The sequence below is a fragment of the Saccopteryx leptura genome, chromosome 6 (genome assembly GCF_036850995.1).
Source record: "Saccopteryx leptura isolate mSacLep1 chromosome 6, mSacLep1_pri_phased_curated, whole genome shotgun sequence".
NCBI classification, from domain to species: domain Eukaryota; kingdom Metazoa; phylum Chordata; class Mammalia; order Chiroptera; family Emballonuridae; genus Saccopteryx; species Saccopteryx leptura.
Window position 1 is genome coordinate 86489447 of NC_089508.1, and position 22013 is coordinate 86511459.

At 38.6% G+C, this 22013-nt stretch overlaps 1 protein-coding gene across 2 annotated transcripts in view; it reads left to right on the forward strand.

The window, feature by feature from the left end:
• Positions 1-2644: 2644 nt before the first annotated feature.
• The window catches only part of ARHGAP11A (Rho GTPase activating protein 11A), a 28760-nt gene continuing 9391 nt past the window's right edge, over positions 2645-22013 (forward strand). For both annotated transcript variants that reach the window (XM_066342004.1, XM_066342005.1), the window contains exons 1-8: positions 2645-3492; positions 4140-4210; positions 6144-6240; positions 7070-7323; positions 7947-8110; positions 8277-8423; positions 21035-21109; positions 21790-21957. In XM_066342004.1, coding sequence (XP_066198101.1) covers positions 3364-3492; positions 4140-4210; positions 6144-6240; positions 7070-7323; positions 7947-8110; positions 8277-8423; positions 21035-21109; positions 21790-21957 — 1105 coding nt within the window. In that variant the 5' untranslated portion in view covers positions 2645-3363. The remainder of the gene's footprint in view (positions 3493-4139; positions 4211-6143; positions 6241-7069; positions 7324-7946; positions 8111-8276; positions 8424-21034; positions 21110-21789; positions 21958-22013) is intronic.

Sequence of the window (22013 nt, forward strand, 5' to 3'; positions counted from 1 at the left end):
AAATCTTTTGCACATCTAATCATGTCTGGGCACCTGCCTCCTGGAGAATACAAACAACACACTACCCCTGCCTTATTCTGGAGAATGGCATAAACCTTCCTATCCTTGTCTGCTTACTTCAAGGGTCAAGTAAGAATTGCCAGTGACATTTTAGACTGATGGACTATCCATCTTTAAAAGGCCTTTGAAGATTTCAAACTATTACTTTCCTCATATCCACTTTATTTTCTCCTTTTAATAAAAAAAAAGTATATAATTTACAACTGTGTCCAAATTTCTTAGATCAGGGCACCACAGAAACATTTGACTAAAGTTTGGAGACAGTGTGAGTAGAGATAGGAAAGCCCACCAAATATGGGAAAAGCTGACCTGAAAGGTGTTCTTAATGAGTTTACAGAAACATGGTGTAGCTAGCACCAAAACTCATTCCTCAGATACCAACCAAGTGCTCTGAAATAATGAGACAAAAAATAATTCAGCTGTCAAACACTAGGTAATGCAGCCTAATTCCCTCCTCTTAATGATAAATCTCAATGTCAACCCGTGGTGAAGAAACTGGTTTAAATTCTCACATTTATTTGATGAGGTATCTGCTTTTTTGAGAGGGAGAGAGAGAGAGAGAGAGAGAGAGATGATAAGTGGCACTTCTTTGTTCAAAGATTGCTGCTTCTCGCCCTGGCCGGTTGGCTCAGCGGTAGAGCGTCGGCCTGGCGTGCGGGGGACCCGGGTTCGATTCCTGGCGAGGGCACATAGGAGAAGCGCCCATTTGCTTCTCCACCCCCACCCCCTCCTTCCTCACTGTCTCTCTCTTCCCCTCCCGCAGCCAAGGCTCCATTGGAGCAAGGATGGCCAGGGCGCTGGGGATGGCTCCTTGGCCTCTGCCCCAGGCGCTAGAGTGGTGGCTCTGGTTGCAGCGGAGCGTCGCCCCCTGGTGGGCAGAGCCTCGCCCCTGGTGGGCGTGCCGGGTGGATTCCAGTCGGGCGCATGCAGGAGTCTGGGAGTCTGTCTGACTGTCTCTCCCGGTTTCCAGCTTCAGGGAAAAAAAAAAAAAAAAAAAGATTGCTTCTCATATGCTCCTTGACCAGCAAGGCAGGCAGACGGGGGCCTCAATCCAGCGACTATGGGAGTGCCAATGATCCCACAATCAAGGCCTCAACCGCAGGGTTTCAAACGGGAACCTCAGTGACCCAAGTCAACGATGTGTCCAGTGCGCTACCAATGGTCAGGTGTGAGGTATTTGCTTTTTAACATTCCATAGAACTAGGGATCTGGAGTCTGTACACATAGCCTTTGGTATATAGGTTACCCTGCTTTCTCTTTTCCCAAATCTAGAGTCCTTTAATTCTCATTTTTAAGGTGTTTTGTTTGTTTACCCAACTGTATAAGAGTGGTACCTGAAAGTTTTTATTATTAATGTTTTTTGAATAAATGAATGATAGGAATCCCACTTTCATTCATCCAAAAAACATTCAGTGATCCCTGGCTACGTAGCTCAGTCGGTTATAGAATTATTCCCATACACTAAAGATGTGGGTTTGAGCCCCAACCAGGGCACATATAAGAATCAACCAATAAATGCATAAATGAGACAATCAATCGATGTTTCTTTTTCTCTCTCTAAAATTAGTAAGTAAAAAAATGTATGTATATATACATATATATATGTGTGTGTATGTGTGTGTGTGTGTGTGTGTGTGTGTGTGTGTTTATTTAAGACTAAAAACATCCAATGAGAACTTTTTCAAAGTCTGGGCTACAATTTGTGGAAAGTAAACCTGAACCTGGTTCCAGCCTTCTCAAAGCACTTAGACCTATAGGAGGAAAGGCAAAACGTGCAAATAGATCATTCAACAGGAGCCTAAAATGATTATATCCCAGAATACAAAGAACACCCTGATGGGCTCGCCACCGCTTTCTGAGAATGGAAAAGCTGCGGGGGTGGGGTGACAAGAGCCGGATATGTGCAGTCTCGTTTGTCAACAAGACAACCAAGGTCTCAGCAATGTGTGGTCCTTGAACGGGGTTCCTCTCCAGTATTTTGACTCCAAATCCCACAAAACAAGCATCTGCAGCAGCCGCCTCACATGGACTTCGCATTCCTCCGGCATTTTCTCATAACAGGCTTTCTTCGCTATGTTTAACTACCTGTAAGCTAAGATTTGAACATCACCATCCGTCCTCCAAACATGGACCAATTTCTCTAGCAAAAAATTCCGCCAAAAGCTCTGGATTATGGTTACTAAAATCAGCATTTGTGAATCCTGACTCAACCGGTCCCAACTCGGGTTCCGTAGAAGCCGTTCTCTGTAAAAGGGCCTTCAGCTTCATCTAAGTTCCGGGGGAGGGGGAAAAAATGAGCATGAGATGTCTATCACATTTCCCCGAATAAAAGTCTTAGTCGCAGGCCAAGTGTATTAAACTACTCTTTATGGAATAATTTCCTCTAAAAAATATGGAAGGAGCAAGTGGAACTATATTCCTTTTTATGCTTTTTAACTTTGCCCCCCCCCCCCCCACCCTTTGCTCCCATTTCTCTAGACTGGCAGCATCTGGCCACCCCCGGAGGTCCTGATTTTGAAAAGAGGAGTGGGCCAATCAGAGAGCGGAATGCTGTTTGGCGCTGCCATTTGAGTTTGGGCTGGAATTGAGGCTCCACGGCTTCCGCTTCTCCAGGTGTCTGCAGAAACGGAGGTGGCGGCAGAAGCATGAGGCGAGGTTTCTGGCTTCGGTGAGCGCACCAAGATGTGCGGGCCAGGAGCCGCAGGCAGGCTAATGGGGGCAGGAAGGAGCAGTTTATAAAACGGGGTGACGGTGGTGACCAGCCCGGGCGGGGACCGGGTCTGGAAGGGGCGCCTGAGCAGCCGGCTGGTCCGGCGGCTGGGCCAGGGCGGGGTTTCGGGCAGGAGAACAACAGTCAATTGACGCTGCGGGCGCAGGAGGGGCTAGAAAACTTGTCCTAATTTAGAGAGAGACGAGGACAAAGTCAGGTTGGGAGGAAAGGGGATCTTTGGCCGGAAATGGTGAGAAGCTAGTAACGGGCGTTGGTCCCAGGAACCGAAAGGATCGGGGGAAAGAAGGAAGGTCTGTGTAAGTTGCTGAAAGGATCGTGCGACAAGAAAGAAGGTCGGTTAAGTGAAAGAAAGGAGAGGTGTGGCTAGAGCGACGGGTTAAGAGGAGACGGTTGGTGGAAGTGGATAGAGGAGCAAGGGAAAAGCCGAGGAAGTGGCTGGGGGCCGGGGCTGTGCCGTACGTGTGGTCAGAAAGCAGAACGCAAACCTGAGAGTGTTCGGAACTTGGAAGACTTGGTGGCGAACGAGGTTCAGGACTGGGATCCTGCCTCGGAGACAGGGCCACGTATCCGGGATGTGGGATCCGAGGCTGGTGAGGCTGGCCCTGTTGCAGCAGCTCCGGGCTGTCTATGGCATCAAGGTCAAAGGTGGCCGCGGGCAGTGCGATCGCAGGAGACCCGAAGCAGCAGCCACGGGAGTAGTGGTAAGTTCTGAGGAAGATTTAGCTTACAAAACAAAACACTCTGTACTGTCATTACCGGGTCTTACTAAAAATGTTCATTCTATGTGGATCCAAGGGATATATGGTTAAAGTGTGTCTAATTCAACCCAAATGTCCAATAGCTGAAATTTGAAGACTGAAATTTTTGATTCTTTACAGGAATTATTGGGCATTGAGAGAAAGCTGCAGGATTTTTCAGCCTCAGCAACTTGACATTTTAAGCTAGATAATTGGTAGTGGGGCATATAGCTATCCCGTGCATTATAGTATGTTTACCAGCACCTCTGACTTCTCACTAGAAGCATCCCCGAGTTGTGACAATTAAAAATATTCCCAGATATTGCGAATTTACCATATTTTGAACAAGTAGCACACGTGAAAGGAGAGGTAGACTATATCACGGTTGTAGAGTAAGACTTCAAGGGGCAGGAGGGAGCAAGGGGAACCAGTACATTTTCTAAGTTAATTAGTAGATGAGAAGGTTTGACAGAACATTAGAAATAGGCTTCAGATGATACCTCTGTATTCTATCTTTTTATTTCCTGAGGTTTTTAATTTGCCTAATGTTTAAGAAAACTTATATTATGCTTCATGTTTGTATTAGATAGTAACTAAATTTGTCATTTTAGGGTAAAATATTTGGAGTATCTTTTAATGCATTGCCCCATTCTGTTGTACCAAAATATGGACACATTCCAAGGTAAGCAAAGTTTGAAATGATGAATAAATACTTCAAAATGGTGTTTCAGTGTTTAAAAATAAATAGACCCACACATTTGTTTTGACCTTGTAAATGACTTCATTTCTCAATAGTAATGTAAAAAAGTTTTTGTGAACTTCTACATATTTTAACTTTATTTAAAAATATTTTGTCAAGCCTGACCAGGCGGTGGCACAATGGCTAGAGCATCAACTGCCCAGGTTCAAAACCCCGAGGTTGCCAGCTTGAGCGCGGGCTCATCTGGTTTGAGCAAGGCTCACCAGCTTGGACCCAAGGTCGCTGGCTCGAGCAAGGGGTCATTCCGTCTGCTGTAGCCCCCCAGTCAAGGCACATATGAGAAAGCAATCAATGAACAACTAAGATGCCACATCAAAGAATTGATGTTTCTCATCTTTCTCCCTTTCTGTCTGTCCTTACCTGTCCTCACCAAAAAATAAATAAATTAAATTAAATTAACTTTTTTGTCATATAGAGGTTAAATTAATGGGATGACATTGATCAATAAGAATACATAGGTTTCAGGTAAACATTTCTATAGCGTTTGAACTGTTGATTGTGTTGTGTGCCCATCACCTAAAGTCAAATCATTTTTCATCACTATATATTTGTTCATTTATTAACTTTAATTTGTACTCATTCCCAGGATTGAATTTTAAGGTTTAGTAATGAATAAGGTAACCACTTAATATTTTGCTTTTTAAATAACCTATAAAAGGTCTGTTTATATTTTCAACATTTAAAATTGCAAAGTCATATTCCCAGGAATAACGGTTACATCTTTGTCATAACTTTTTTGCTTGCTTAAGAAAACAAAACAGCCTGACCTGTGGTGGCGCAGTGGATAAAGCGTCGACCTGGAATGCTGAGGTTGCCGGTTCAAAACCTGTACTTGTCTGGTCAAGGCACATATGGGAGTTGATGCTTCCTGCTCCTCCCCCCTTTCTCTCTCTCTCTCTCTCTCCTCTCTAAAATAAATTAAAAAAAAAAAGAACAAAACAAAAAAACTTATGTCAGTTACTGTCTGTGATATTCCGCTACTGTGTACTAGTGCAACTTTCAGTTGCTTATAGCTGCCATCCATTCTAATTTGTTGGCACCAGCTGTTAACTAAGCATCTAAAGCTAACATTGAGTGTTAAAAATTGTTCAGTATAAAAATTGAGTGCACACAGCTTTAAATATGAAAAGGGTTATAATGACTGGGATATAATTGACTTCTCTGAGAGGTAATGTTGTAATGAGAAAAAAACCTTGCCTTATTTTGGGGCAAATGTAGTAGAGTAGATGGTAGATATTTTAAGCTGCATATGCTGTGCAAGATCACATATAGAGAGAGAATGAAGAAAAGAATGAGGCCTTAGAGCTCTGGGTCATACTATGTAGAGGTCAGGCAGAAAAAGAGGATCCAGAAAAGGAACATGAGCAGAAGCAGTCAGGGAATCAGTAGGAAAGCCAGAAGAGTAAAAAAATATTTTTAAGATGAGCTAAGAGTAGTCAAGTGTGTTAAAGTTGGTAATACAGGCAAGACTAAGAAATGGATTTGGCAAGGAAGAGGCCATTGGTGACTGATGAGAGTTGTTTTGTTGGAGTCTTGGGGATGAGTCTGGAGAGGGTGGAGTAGATACTGTGATATGGAATAGAGTAGAGGTAATGCGAAAGAAAATCTTGTTCTCTGAGTGGAAATAGAGAAATGGAGGATTGAGAAGAATAGAATTGAGTGGGCTCATTGAAGTTGTTCTAGATGGGTTCTAGACAGGAATTTAGGAAGCAAGAACTCTTATTATATATTGGGATTTATGGCATCAGAGCTTCTGAAAGGGGTGTAGTGCCTGGTTCTTTCATGTACTTTGGCAGAATAATAGGATTTTAGGAAGATGGTTATCTTGCCACCTGAAAAGAGTTCTCTCTTTCAGTTTTCTGGTTGATGCTTGCACATTTCTAGAAGAGCATATTCATACTGAAGGGCTTTTTAGGAAATCAGGATCTGTTATTCGTCTAAAAGCACTAAAGGTAAGCATATTTTTGAACTATAATCTTTCTTTTGTACCACTTTGATTTGCTATTTGTGATTGAACTGTTTAGAAGAATTACATGAGCCTGACCAGGTGGTGGCGCAGTGGAGATAGAGCGTCGGACTGGGATGAGGAGGACCCAGCTTCAAGACCTTGAGGTCGCCAGCGTGAGTGCGGGCTCATCTGGTTTGAGCAAAGCTCACCAGCTTGGACCCAAGGTCGCTGGCTTGAGCAAGGGGTTACTTGATCTGCTGAAGGCCCACGGTCAAGGCACATATGAGAAAGCAATCAATGAACAACTAAGGTGTCTCAACGAAAAACTGATGATTGATGCTTCTCATCTCTTTCCATTCCTGTCTGTCTGTCCCTGTCTATCCCTCTCTCTGACTGTTAAAAAAAAAAAAAAGTATTACATGAATTATTGACACAAATTGAATTTACAAATAGCTTTTTTTCTGGCAGAAAAACTTTTTACAGAAGAGAGTTTATAATTTATATAATGCTTTTTTCAGTTTTATTGAGATATGATTCAAAATGCATTTAAGATTTACGACTTGATGTTTTGATTTACGTATACATTGTGAAATGATCACCACAATCAAGCTATTTATATAAGACATTGAAGGTTTAGAGTGGTTTCAAATTTATGGTTCTTGTTCCTATAAATGAAAAAAATTAAGATTTGTTTTTAGCTTTCTAAAAAGGAGAGATAATTAAAGAGTTAAGAAAAATTTATTAAAGGAAAGCTCTTTAAAGTGTACAAAGGGTATACTATTTGCAATATACTTTAAAGCCCCAAATGCTCAAGATTATTTTATCTATTTCAGAATAAACTGGATCAAGGTGAAAGTGGCCTATCTTCTGCACTTCCCTGTGACATTGCAGGACTTCTTAAGCAGTTTTTTAGGGAATTGCCAGAGCCCATTCTCCCAGCAGATTTGCATGAAGCTCTTTTCAAAGCGCAACAGTTAGGAACAGAGGAAAAGAAGAAAGCTACATTGTTGGTCTCCTGTCTTATGCCTGACCAGACTATTGACGTATTAAGATACTTCTTTAACTTCCTCAGGAATGTTTCTCTTAGGTAAGTAGTGATTAAAAGTTTGGGAAATGAGAGTTTATATTGGGATATACTCATAGATAATAAATTTCATTTGGAATGAAAAATTTTCTGAAAACATTTCCTTACTATAAGAAGTCTATCCTATATAAGTTAAAAACAAACAAACAGTATATCAAGTGATTTACTTGTCATAGAGTGACCATGAATGCCTTAATGGCTTATGGTGATTATAGGATTCTTTGTCCACTGGTTTCAGATTACTGTTTTTAAAATATCTGTGTTTTGCTTTTCAAATTTGTCCCTTCTCCCTTCTGTCAGAGTGCTTGCTTGTTCTAGACATATGTCTTGCCTTTTAATACTTCAGATTTTGTGTGTGGGTTTAAAAAATCAAACATGTTCAATTTGTGTGGGAAAAACAAAGTGTGGACTCCATGGTTTGAATGATTTTTATGATGTAAATTTAATCACATAGAAGCTGTATATTTCTGGTTCTGTTTTATTTTAAGTCAGTCATGTAGATGGGTAGATGAAGAGTAACTGTATTTTGACTGGTAAAGTAAAAGGTCTTCAAAATGTACTTGATACATTGTTTTAACTCTATTTTCCTCTTTGGCGCCATCTCATAAAACCTTTTTTTATTTAAGGTCTAGTGAGAATAAGATGGATAGCAGCAATCTTGCAGTGATATTTGCCCCAAACCTTCTTCAGACAAATGGAGGACATGAAAAGATGTCTGCCAACACAGAAAAAAAGCTCCGATTGCAGGCTGCAGTAGTACAGACTTTTATTGATTATGCATCAGATATTGGTAAGATGTGATTGCATTATTAAGTAATGGGATTTGTTTAAATGAAGGAGATTCGAGCTTCTTCTATGTGAACTGGGAGGACAACTGTTAAGAAGGTTGATGTATGCTATTAAACATTTCAAAGAGGAGTAGAAGAAAGATCTTAATTGTAAACATTTTCCTTTAGGGCATGTTCCAGATTTTATCCTGGAAAAGATTCCAGCTATGCTGGGTATTGATGGTCTCTGTGCTACTCCATCAGTGGGAGGCTTTGAAGAAGGTGAATATGAAACTCCTGGTGACTGTAAGAGAAAGCGAAGACGAAGTGTCGGAGGTAAGCGGCCTGACAGTCTGTTTTGTGGTGGTACAGTAGTTTGCTTTCATGTGAAATGCGTTTGAACATAGAGAAGGAGAAGCTATTGTGTGTGCCTTTTTGGTGCTTACAGCATAGTTGGAAAGACATGGCTATTCATGGAAAAGTAAAAATGATAATGCAATCTAATAGTAAGTGCTAGATCTTGAGCACAAACAAAATGTGTTTAAGAAAAGTTCCCAGGGTTGTAATGTCAGGGACTCTTCAAATAGGTCAAACTGAACCTTCTTGAAGAATGCTTATATCCTATTTTAGATGAGAAGAATGCTATGAAAAAAGATTTCTGTAAGGAAGAAGTAACCACTTTATGTAAAAAGACCAGCATGGCTTGACTGAAGTATTCATCCTAAGGATTAGGATGATATTATGGTGAGCTCAGTGTCACGTTAAAGAATTAGCATATTAAGCTAGGTACTGGAGAACCACTGAAGATTTACGAGAAGAGGCATAATATTAAAATATTTTAGAAAGTTGTTTGGTTTGAAGGATTGAGACTTGGAAGTAGGGAGAATAGTCAGACACTTGTGACACTAATCCAGGTGTGAGATCATGATTTGAAAAAGATATGAATTAGTTAGGAATATGAATTAAATAATGAACATTACCAAGGAAGAATCAAAATGGCCCAGAGCTTCATCATGGTGAAATCAATTGTAAGACTTCTGTCCTTGATGAAGAAATTTGTGGCTATACCTTCTAAGTGTCTTAGAAAATTTCTTATCTTTTGGGTATTGGAACCAATTGTTCTTAACTATCGTTTCTTTTCAGTCTGTTGGTTTATGTATTGCCGCTTTCTATTTCTCCTTTGCTTCCTTTGTAGATATCTCTTATGCCTCTGTGTCAGTTTCCTAGGCTACTATAACCAGCTACCACAAACTGAGTGGTTTAAAACAAGGTACAGCTGCAAGGACCCTATTACAAATAAGGACACATTCACAAGTACCGAGAGTTAGGATTTAAACATTTCTTGGAGCACACAATCAACCCATTAAATTTCCTACCCCAAAGGTAGCTATTCTCAGACACAGATATCTTTATTACCCTGTTTCCCTTTATAATTCATTCATTCCTATATTTCAGTTATCTAAATAAACACTGGATCTCTATCATTCACTATTATCTTGCAAATGTCAATTTCACTTTATTTTTTTAACAGTTTATATAAACTTTTATTTAATAACAATTTTCCTATTTAACCACTTTAGTAAAGGTCTTCTAGACAGACACCTTCACTTCTACTTTTCCTTAATGCTTTAGGCTCATTAGTTTATAGTGCTTTTCCTATAAACAGCACTGCCATTCTCTAATCCCTTGGACTTTAAGCCATTGGTGCCTAACTCTTACCAGCTATATTCCCAGTTTTCAGGTTCGGTAAGATTCTATCTGAGTGTTTACTGCATTTTTATTCTAAGAATCTCCTTGGTTTTTGTGCCGGCTCTTTGAATCTGCCCTGCTATTGCTGTCAAAGCTGACTTTTTTTTTTAATTTATTTATTTGTATTTTTCTGAAGTTCTAAGCTGGGAGGCAGTCAGACAGACTCCTGCATGCGCCCGACCTTGATCCACCTGGCATGCCCACCAGAGGGCGATGCTCTGCCCATCTGGGTCATCTCTCTTGCGGCAGGAGCCATTCTAGCCTGAGGTGATACCATGGAGCCATCCTCAGCGCCCGGGCCAACTTTGCTCCAATGGAGCCTTGGCTGCGGGTAAGGAAGAGAGACAGAGAGGAAAGAGAGGAGAAGGATGGAGAAGCAGATGGGTGCTTCTCCTGTGTGCCCTGGCTGGGAATCGAACCCCGACTTCCACACTCCAGGCCAATGCTCTACCACCGAGCGAACCAGCCAGGGCCTAAAGCTGACATTCTTGATGTGTACATGTATCTCAGGCATACCCTTCAGAAACTTGCATTGATACTGACACAGGTTTTTCACAGGATTGCTTCAGCATGCCTTTGTACTGTTTCCTGTTTTTCCTTTATGCAATCTGTATGTAGTCTGTGTTCTATGTTTTCTTGACACTTTCTTCTTCTGCATATACTATTTATTGATACTATTTATACTTCCATCTGCTCCTGCTGTTCAAATTATATCCAGTTGTCAAAATTCAGCCTAAATGTCTTGTCAAACAAGCTTCCCTCCTCCCTTTCTTTAGTGGGGAAATCTCTTTTCTTTTTCTACATTCTATAATATTGTAGACTCTGGTAGTTTTCATCTGGTTTTATATTTATTCCCTGTGCATGACTCTCTTACCTATTATATTTAATGCTCTTTAAAAGTAGACATGTTTTATACACCATTGTATCCAGCCCAGTGTTTTTTTTCCTGAATAGGTGTAAACTAGTGAATGAATACAATTAGTTGAGTTAATAATATTTGGCTTAAACCCAGAGGTACTGTATTTATTCAAACAGATATGGTAGTATTTGTCAAGTATCGTGAAATACATGAATTTCATCAGCAGTGTGAAACTGCTCAGGAGCTCTAAAACATCAGTGTTTATATTTTTTGTGTTATAGCAAGCTTTTTTTTTTAGCATCTGACTTTGAAATGCTACAAACATCAGTGTGATCTGACTGCATTTGCTTTGAATAATCTTGTAACTTCTTTTTAAATTGTGGAATATAACAAAATTTACCATCTTAACTATTTTTAAGTGTACGCTTTGGTAGTGTTGAGTACATTCACATTGTATAGTCAATCTCTAGAACTTCTTTTTGCTGTTTATTATGAGTTAGTTACTCTAGCTTAATTTTATGTTAGATATGACAATTGTATTGCTCCAGAATCCACTTAATTCCATGAGCAAACTCTTAAGCAAGAGGAATTTGACCTGTTATAATTTTCCTATTTCCCCCTTTCTTGCATGTGTATTTATTTGAGTGTGTGTGCTTCTCGATTGTTTTTGTGCTAACAAATTATCTTTCATGGACTGTAACACAGTGCTGAGCTGATTTAATTAATATGATGTCCTTCTTAGTGTGGTACTTCCTGAAATACATACAGTCAGCTCATGAGACTGTAACAGGGATTGGGACATAACTTTTCCTTTCTCTGGAGAGTTGGTCCGGACTTTCAGTGTAGCCTGTGATGCAGTCAGGATGGTTTCAGATTATAGAGAAAAACGTTTGTCTTTCTTCCTCCTGATTTTGATGTGCTGGTCTAATCGGGTGCTTTTGCTCTTGGTCATGGCTTTGTTGTTTCTTCTGCTGTGGCTATCTTTTCTCTTTTTCCTTTTTTTCTTTTCCCCTCCCATATTAACCTTGTTTATCTGTCCAGGTTTCATGAAGGTTGAATTGATTAGCCATTGGCTGCGAGTAAAAGCATTGCCTATGTTTGGCTCTTCATTGATGTTTTCAGTATTCTCTGGTTTGTATATACTTCACTTGAGAATGTTAAGACTTCTCAGTATATAAGTGGGCTATAGTTAAGCTTGAATTTAAATAACTATTTTGAGTGGTAATTGGTGATTAATCAGGTAAATTAACATATTTAAAAGACGTGTTTCAGTGTGAATGAAAATTAGGGGCATATTTTTTAATGAAAGTATTCCTATTGAAGTCATAATTTCCTAGTAGCTAAATTCAGTGTATGTTGTTTGGCCTGTATTATTGAGAACCTCTGACCACTTAACATTTCTTTGCCTTCCTGATTTTTTTTTTCTATTCCTTATTTTTTGTTTTTGTTTTTAATACTACTCTTTTATGGTTTTCCTGCCTCCTTTTTAAAAAAATTACTTATTTTTATTAAAGTTAATGAGCCAACATTGGGTAATAGTACCATATAGGTTTCAGGTGTACATCTCTGTGGTATATTGCGTTGTGTGCCCATGACCCAAACAAACGATCTTCTATCACCATATATTGGCCCCCTCTACCCCTCCCTCTGGGAGGGGTCTATGTCTAGGAGTTTCATTTTTATATTATCTATGTCTAGGAGTTTCATTTTTATATTCCACATGAGTACAATCATAAAGTTCTTAGCTTTTTTTTTTTTTTTTGAGAGAGAGAGAGAAGCATCAACTCGTTCTGCTTAGTTGTGTACCCATTGATTGCTTCTCATACATGTCCTGACCAGGGTTCGAACCAGCAACCTTGGGGTCAAGCTGACACCCATGGGATTGAACTGGCAACCTCAGCACTTCTGGACAATGCTCTGTCCACTGTGCCACCAGCCATAGATAGTTCTTAGCTTTTTCTGATTTACTTACTTCATTCAGTGTAATGTTCTCAAGGTTCATTCATGTTGTAAATGGTAATGTGTCATTTCTTATAGCTGAGTAGTAGTCCATTGTATATATGTACCATATCTTCTTTATCCAATCCTCTAACAAAGGACACTTTGGTTATCTCCTTGTCTTGGCCACCGTGAATAATGCTGTGATGAACACGGGGTGCATGTGTCTTTGTGAACAAATGTTTTCAGGTTTTTTGCGCATATACCCAATGGAAGGAATGCTGAGTCACATGATAACTCTATATTTTTTGAAGAAATGCATGCTGTCTTCCATGGTGGCTGTACCAGTTTGCATTCCTACCAGTAGTGAATGAGAGTTCCTTTTTCTCTCCAGCACTTGTTACTACCTATCTGTTGATGACAGTCAATCTAACAGGTGTGAGGTGGTATCTCATTGTACTTATGATCTACATTTCTCAAATAGATAGTAAAGATGAGCATCTTTTAATATATCTGTTAGATGTTTTTATGCCTTCATGGGAGAGGTGTCTGTTCAGGTCCTCTGTCCATTTTTAATTGGATTGTTTGTTTATGTTGAGTTTTATGAGTTCTTTATGTAGTTTGGATATTAACCCCTTGCCAGAGCTGTTATGCTTGAATATCACCTCTCATTTGTTTGGCTGCCTTTTTGATTTGTTATCAGTCTCTTTTGCTGTGCAGAAACTTTTTAGTTTGATATAGTTCCATTTGTTTATTTTTGCCTTTACTTCCCTTGCCTTTGAAAATGTTCTCTATGGCCAAGGTCCATAAGTTTAGTACCTATGTATTCTTCTATGTAATTTATTGTTTTATATCTTGTATTTAGGCTTTGATTCATTTTGAAGTAATTTTTGTACATGGGAACAAACTGTAGTCAAGTTTCATTCTTGTGCATGTGCCTTTCCAATTTTGCCAGTACCATTTATCGAAGAGGCTTTCTTTTCTACATGTGTGTTTTTGGCTCCTTTGTCAAAAATTATTTGCCCATATACCTGTGGTTTTATTCTGGGCTCTCTATTCTGTATCATTTGTGTGTCTTTTCTGCTAATACCATACTGTTTTGATTATTGTAGCTCTGTAGTATTATTTGAAGTCAGGTAGTGTGATACCTCTGGTTCATTCTTTTTCCTCAGGATTGCTTTGGCTATTTGCAGTCTTTTGTGGTTCTGTACAAGTCTGATGGGTTTTTTTGTTCTATTTCTTTGAAAAATGATATTGAGATTTTAATGGTGATTGAATTAAATCAGTATATTGCTTTTTGTAATATGGCCATTTTAACTACATTGATTCTTACAATCCATGAACACAGAATATCTTTCCATATTGTGTGTTTTTCAATCTCTTTTAATAATGCCTTTCAATTTTTAGTATATAGTATGTACTTTCAGGTGTACATCTCTGTGGTATATTGCGTTGTGTGCCCATGACCCAAACAAACCATCTTCTATCACCATATATTGGCCCCCTCTACCCCTCCATCTGGGAGGGGTCTATGTCTAGGAGTTTCATTTTTATATTATATAGGTCCTTCACATCCTTTAAGTTTATTCCTAGGTATTTTATCTTTTTGTTGCAATTGTAAAAGGAATTACATTTTTCATTTCTTTTCCTGAGGTTTTATTGTTAGCATCTAGGAAAGCCGTGGAGTTTTGTATATTAATTTTTTATTCTGCAACTTTATTATATTTTGTTTATTGTTTCTAGTATGCTAGTTTTTTGGTGGAATCTTTGAGGTTTTCTACTTAGCTGATTGCTCTGGTTAGGACTTGTATAACTATGTTGAATAAAAGTGGTAAGAGTGGACATCCTTGTTTTGTTCCTGATTTTAGAGGAAAAGCTCTCAGTTTTTTATCTTTGAATATGGTATTGGTAAGGGTTTGTCATATATGACTTTCATTATGTCAAGGCACTTTTCCTTCTATACCCATTTTACTGAGTGTTTTAATCATAAATGGATGTTGTATCTTACTGAATGCCTTTTCAGCATCTATTGATAGGATCATATGATTGTTCTTTGTTTTGTTGATGTCATCTTTACATTGATCGATTTACATATGTTGAACCATTCTTGTGCTCCTGGTCTGAATTGCAATTGATCGTAGTATATTATTTTTTTAATGTGTTGTTGTATTCTACTTGCTAGTATTTTGTTTAGATTTTTGCATCTGTATTTATCAGTGATACGGTAGTTTTCTTTTTTTGTGTGTTGTCTTTGCCAGGTTTTAGTATCAGGGTTATGTTGGTCTCGTAAAATGTGTTAGGAAGTTATTGCCTCTTCAGTACTTTGGAAAAGTTTGCGAAGGACTGAATCTTTGAATGTTAGTAGAATTCACTAGTGAAGCCATCTGGTCCTGGATTTTTATTTTTTGGGAGGTTTTCATGGTTATTTTACTTTACTCACTGTTTGTTTATTGGTCCATTTAGATTTTCCACTTCTTCATGATTCAGTCTAGGAAGATTGTATAGTTCTATGAAGTTATCTTCTAGGTTATCGAATTTGGTGGCATATAGTCTTTCATAGTATTCTAGTATGTTCCTTTGTATATCTGATGTCTGTGGTAACTTCTCTTTTATTTTTGATTTTGTTTACAGGCAGCCCCGGGTTACAAAGGAGATGGGTTCTATAGGTTGGTTCTTATGTTGATTTTGTAAGTTGTCACATTTACCTATTAAATTCAACTTAGATGTTTGTTATAAAATAGTATTTATTTTTACCTTTCTGAGTGTATAAATACTTGAACATTTTCAAACCTACAGAACGTATCTATCGTGTTGGCAACTCAGGGACTGCCTGTATATGAGTCATTTCTCTTTTTTTCCTTAGTGAATCTAGCCAGAGGTTGGTTGATTTTATTAATCTTCTCAAAGAACCAGCTCTTTTTTTGTTCTCTATTTCATTCAGTTCTTCACTAGTTTTTATTATTTCCTTTCTTCTGCTGACTTCGGTTTGTCTTTATTCTTTTACTAGTTCTTTAAGATGTAACATTAGGTTATTTACTTGGGATTTCTTTTATTTCTTGAGATAGGCCTGTAATGACATAAAGTTACTGCTTTTGCTGCATCACAGAAATTTTGATATGTCATATTGTTATTCCCATTTGTCTTTATGTATCTTTTGATACCTCCTTTTATTCTTTAACCCAGTCCATTTTTAGAAGTATGTTGTTTAATTTCCACATTTTTGTGGATTTCCTTACTTCCAATATTCTTGAATTTGTTAAGGCTATTTTTCTGACTCAACATATAGACTATCCTTGAGAATGTTCCATGTACACTAGAGAAGAATGAATAATCTAATGTTCCAGGATGAAGGGGTCTGTAAATGTTAGTTATGTCCGTTTGGTCTAATATGTCGTTTGGGCGATCTGTTTAGAGCTGTGAATAGAGTATTAACATCCCCAACTATGATTGTGTTTTGGTCTATATTTTTTATAGTTCTTTTAGTAGTTATTTTATGTATTTTGGTGCTCTGTGGTTAGGTGCATATATCTTTTCTGTGTGACAGAGACGGAGAGGAACAGATAGGGACAGACAGACAGGAGGGGAGAGAGATGAGAAGCATCAATTCTTCCTTGTTGCACCTTAACCTTGGGCTTCAAGCCAGTGTGACTTTGGGCTCAAGCCTGAGACCATGAGGTCATGTCAATGATCGCATGTTCAAGCCAGCGACCCCATGCTCAAGCTGGTGAGTCCATGCTCAAGCCTGAGACCTTGGGATTTCAAAGCTGGGTCCTCTGTATCCCAGCCCAACGCTCTGTCCCCTGCACCACTGCCTGGTCAGGCAAGTGCATATATTTTAAGAGGTGTTAGATCTTCTTGATGTAGTGTCCCCTTTATCATTATAGAATGTTCATCTTTGTCTCTTGTTGCCTTTGTTGTCTTGAAATCAGTTTTGTCAATTATACGTATGGCTATATCTGCTTTTCTTTGGAAGCTATTTGCTTGGAGAATTATTTTCCACCCTTTCACTCTGAGCCTAAGTTTGTTTTTGCAGCTTAAATATGTCTTAATGTGAAGGCAGTATATAGTTGGGTTTTGTATTTTAATCCAGTCTACTACTTAGCGCCTCTTTTTGGTGAGTTCAGTCCATTGACATTTATGATAATTATTGAGACATGAGAATTTCCTCTAGCCATTTTATCTTTTGTTTTCTGGTAGCTCTGTGGCTCAACTGGCTCTTTTTGTGTGTATATGTTTCTGTTTGTTGCTTTTGTTTGGTGGTATTCCATACTTTTTTTTCTCCATTTCCTCTTTTTATTTTTTTTTAAGATTTTATTAATTTTACAGGGTGAGGTGGAGAATGAGAAGTATCAACTCATAGTTGCTTCACTTAGTTGTTAATTGATTGCTTGTCATATGTACCTTTGACCAGGCAAGCCCAGGGTTTCAAACTGGCGACCTCAGTGTTCCAGGTTGATGCTCTCTCCACTACAGGACAGGCAGTGTTTTCTCTTTTTTTAAAGCTATGTATCTCAGTATTTTGTTTTGGTTTTTTGTTTTATTTTTTTTGGTGGGTGGTTACTATTGGGTTATTGAGAAGATTTCATGTATACAGTCGTCTTTTGTTTTATGAATGCTCTGTCTTCTATCCTCCTTTGCTACTTCAGTCTTTACACTTTCTCTTTTTATGTATCTGTCGTCACCAATTATTTCTATTTTGGCTGCAAGTTTGTCGGAGATCTTACTCATAGTTATGTGATGCTTTGTTTTTTGTTTCAGGAAGAATTTCCTGCAATGGGGATTTTGTCGTGATAAATTCCCCTAGGTTCTGCATGTCTAGAAAAGTCTTTATTTCTCCTTCATATTTAAACAATAACTTTGCTGGATATATTATTCTTGGCATGTAATTCCTTTCTCTAAGTACTTGGAATATTTGGTTCCACTCTCATCTGGTTTGTAGAGTTTCTGCTGAGAAATTTAATGATAACCTGATGAGCTTTCCTTTGTGTGTTCTTTTCTCTAGCTGCCTTGAGTATTCTTTCTTTGTCATTAATTTTTTTATTATTTTTATTTTTTTTATTTTTCCAAAGCTGGAAACGGGGAGGCAGTCAAGTCAGACAGACTCCCACATGCGCCTGACCGGGATCCACCTGGCATGCCCACCAGGGGGCGATGCTGTGTCCCTCCGGGGCATCGCTCTGTTGCATCCAGAGCCATTCTAGTGCCTGAGGCAGAGGCCATGGAGCCATCCCAGCGTCCGGGCCATCTTTGCTCCAATGGAGCCTTGGCTGCGGGAGGGGAAGAGAGAGACAGAGAGGAAGGAGAGGGGGAGGGATGGAGAAGCAGATGGGCGCTTCTCCTGTGTGCCCTGGCCGGGAATCGAACCTGGGACTCCTGCATGCCAGGCCAATGCTCTACCACTGAGCCAACCAGCTAGGGCCTTTGTCATTAATTTTTGACAGTTTTAATATAGTGTGCCTTAGAGAAGGCCTTTTTGAATTGAGGTAACTAGGGATCTGTTTGCTTCTTGGGTTCCAGGATCTAGCTTTTTCCATAGGTTTGAGAATTCTCATCAATTATTTGTTTGAATAGATCTCCTGTTCCCTTCTCCCTTTCTTCTGCTGATTTGTCTATTCTTATATTGGTCGTTCTGGTGTAGAAAGCTAATTCTCATAGAGCTCTTTTGTATGTGTGTGTTTTCCTTGAGTCTCCTCTCCTCTGCATTATCTTAGATTTCTATCTTGAATATCTCTTAATTCTTTCTTCCAACTGGTCAGTTCTATTTGCTATGCTCACTAGTTTATTCTTGATCTCATTTATTGAATTTTTCAACTCCAAAATTTCTGTTTGGTTTTTTAAAAGTTTCAATCTCTTTGGTTAAGTATTCATTTTGTTTGTTAAGTATCTTTCTGAGTATATTAAATTACCTATCAGTGTTTCCTGGCTTCTCATTGAGTATTTTCAAAACACCAATTCTGAATACTTTGTCGTTTTATATCGTTTGCGCGGGCTTAAGTTTGATTTCTAGAGATTTTTTAATTTTCTTCCTGAACTGTGTCGTTCTCTTGGTTTATTCATGGTATTCCATGGACTCATCCTCTGTCTAGGCATTAGTGTGAGTGGCTCTTATTTCTAGATTACTTTCCAAAAGGTCTTTCTATTATTTTCCAGTAGGTGGCTCTGAATTGCAGTTTTTAGCTCTCTGAAATCCCAGTGCTAACTCCCAGCCCGATGCTGGCTGTTGTCAGTGTAGCCATGATAGTGGGGATGTGGTGGGCTGGGGAAGCCTAGCTGTCTTCTGTGTTCTCCCCTCTGGCACTGGTGACCTGGGGCTTCCACATGCTTTCCCCTCTGCCCTTTCTGGGGACCAGACACAGCGTACTCCCTTGGCTCGGAAAACAGTGGTTCTTTAGTGTCAGTTCTCAGGTATGCTGCTGATGTACGCTGCACTGCAGCACCAAGGGCGAAGGGAGGCAAGTTCTGGGAGGCTGCGGCACTGCAGGGCTTTGTGTCTCTGTTTCTCTGCCTAGAATGAGGACCATGGGAGAACCAGCAATGTCCCAGAGCTGATCTGCTGCCCTGGTTGTTGCACTCAGCCATGGTTACAGTTGTGAGAGTGCCCACCGAATCTCGCCACCCCTTCCCTCTCTGGAGCCCCACTGTGAGCTCTTGGCTGCAGAGCTGTGTCCTCCCCCCACCCCCATCTGCTCCTGTCTGCCCACCTTTAGTTGCTTCAATGTGTGGATCTTTTAGGTGTGCCTGTACACCGAGGTGGGGTTCCTTTACTGAGTTATACCTGTTCAAATTGTTCAGATTTCAAGGGGAGAGACGAAGGAAACCTCTCATGCCACTTGGATTTCCTACCTTTTAAACCATTCCTTCCGTCTCATTTTTCTGGATTTTTCTAAACACCTCTTAAATGTGTCATTCTTTCATACTTGATGATCTTACTCTTTGTCCTCTTTTTAAATTATTTCATTCAATGTCATTTTTATTTTTTATATTTGTTTGTTGTTTAAGAGCAAGAGAGACAACAGCATTGATTTGCTCCTGTATGTGCCCTGCCCAGGCACCCAACTGGCAGCCAGGGTGCCTGAGTTCTCCGGCCAGGGCCATTCACTTTCATTTTTAAAAACTACCATTTCTGGGCTGATGACTGCCCAGTCTACTTCTCTGGGCCAGCTCTTTCCACAGATGGATTCATATCCATCTCAGTGTCTCATAGCTATGTCTAACTCTTCCATAATTTTCTTTTTCTTTTGGTGGCACCATTGTCTACTCAGTCATCAAAATCAGAATTTTATATGACATTTACTCTTTCCTCCTCTCCACAGCTCACACTGCTCACCAAATCTTGTAACTTTAATCTCCTTAATACCTTTCTTTCTGCGTCTGTTTTCCACTATTCCTGCCTCTGTGTAGACCTTCAGCTTTTGCCTGGCTAATTTCCACTCTTCTTCGGGTCTCAAATATCACTTCCTTATGGACACCTTTGACTCCCCAGTATAAATCTGTTATATTTGTTCTTCAGTCTACTTAACACACTTTTCATTATGTAGTTATGTATTTCCTTATTTATTGTTCATTTCCTCTCAGAATAAGTCTATAAAGGGAAAAAATTATGTTTGTTTTGTCACTGTTGTATATCTAATGCTAGTACGGTACTTGAAAGATTGTAGATACAAATTAAATAATTGTTGAATGACTTAGTAATGTACTTAGAAGAACCTTCAGCTAGTTCACCTGTCTCCAAGGAGGCTTGCTGCCTTCCGTCTGTCTTTCACACTGCTGCTAGAGTAGATTTCTAAAATGCAGATCAGTTTTGCTCCCTTTAGCCTTTGGAGAAGTTCAAGTTTTTCAAAATGACACACAAGCCCTGTTCTTCTAATATAGAAGGATTATCTCTTAACATATCCACTGCTCACTGTTTGCTCTAACAGTACCAAACTACTGGTTTCTAGTATACATACATAAATACTGTATTTATGTACCCGCCCTTTATATGCTATTCACATAGCCTCAAATCACTGTTCAGAACACAGACCAGGTTTTGCTTATCCTGCAAAGCTCTTTCTCTGGTTGCCATGTCCTCCTCCCTTCATCTCCAAGTAATGCTTCCCTCTTCTGTACTCTTTCTGTACATCATAAATACTCATTTTACATTGCATTTGGTATTGTATATCTTCTGTTTCTTTTGAGATAGATAGGAGAATATAAGTGTAATAGAAAAAAAATATATCTCTTAGTTAATTATCCTGTTTTGAAATAACTCCTTTTTAATAACGAATGACTTTAAAAACATATAAGTTGATACAAACTTAGATGTAGAAGACCACAAATATTAATATGAATTATTGGTGAAAGGTAATTGTAATTATTAAGTTATAACTGATTACATGATTCTGTATGCCTTGCATTTCAGATTTTGTCAGTGGAGCACTAAATAAACTTAAATATAACAGAACACCATCTATTACACCTCAACAAGAAAGAATCAGTAGGTTTTGTATTTATTTATTTAAATGAAAATTTCTAAGTTATTTTGGTTTAATCAAATCCAATATTAAAATGGAGATACTGTAATATAATACTATGCTGTGACATGCTAATTACATTGACTATAATGAATCCCAAATTACAGTTAAGAATTTCTTTTTAGGCTATTATATCTTTAATCTTCTAAATCATGCTTTCAACATGTAAAAATATCTCAATCTTATTTTTGTTTTAGAACCAGAAGTTTATTAGTGTATTCCATTTTTAAAATCTTAGTTTGCTTGCGGTTGAAATTGTTCAGCCCAGTAACAGACAATATAATCATTTTTCTTTGTTTTCCAGATAGAATAATGAAAAACAAAAATGATATTTAGGTTTTTGTTTTAACTCTTTGATTATAATTTTCTTCCTTATGTTAATATTTTTTAATGTGGATTATAAGCATCTTTTAGTCTATTTGGTTTAAGTTTTCCTGTTTTAAGAATCTTGCTTCTTGGCAATTTGCCTTTTTATTTTATGGAATTGCATGGAATTAATTGTTATATATCATAGATTTGATCATATAAACATATCAACTCATTGTTTAGCCCTTAGTAACAGCTTTATGAGTAAATTTATAAAGCTTTTTTATTTATTTTATTTATTTCATGGGAGAAACAATAAATGGACTTTTTTTTTCAGCCCAGCTGTCTGAGTCGCCAGTGACTCTGACACCAAATGCTAAGCGTAAACTGCCAGTGGAGTGCTCTCATGGTTTCTCAAGTAAGAAAAGGAAGTCCATCAAGCACAATTTTAACTTTGAGTTGTTGCCGAGTAATCTCTTTGGTACCAGTTCTACACCAGTATCAGGTAGCAAACATAATTTATATAATTGGGTTGTAAACGTTAATATGACTGTCTATTTT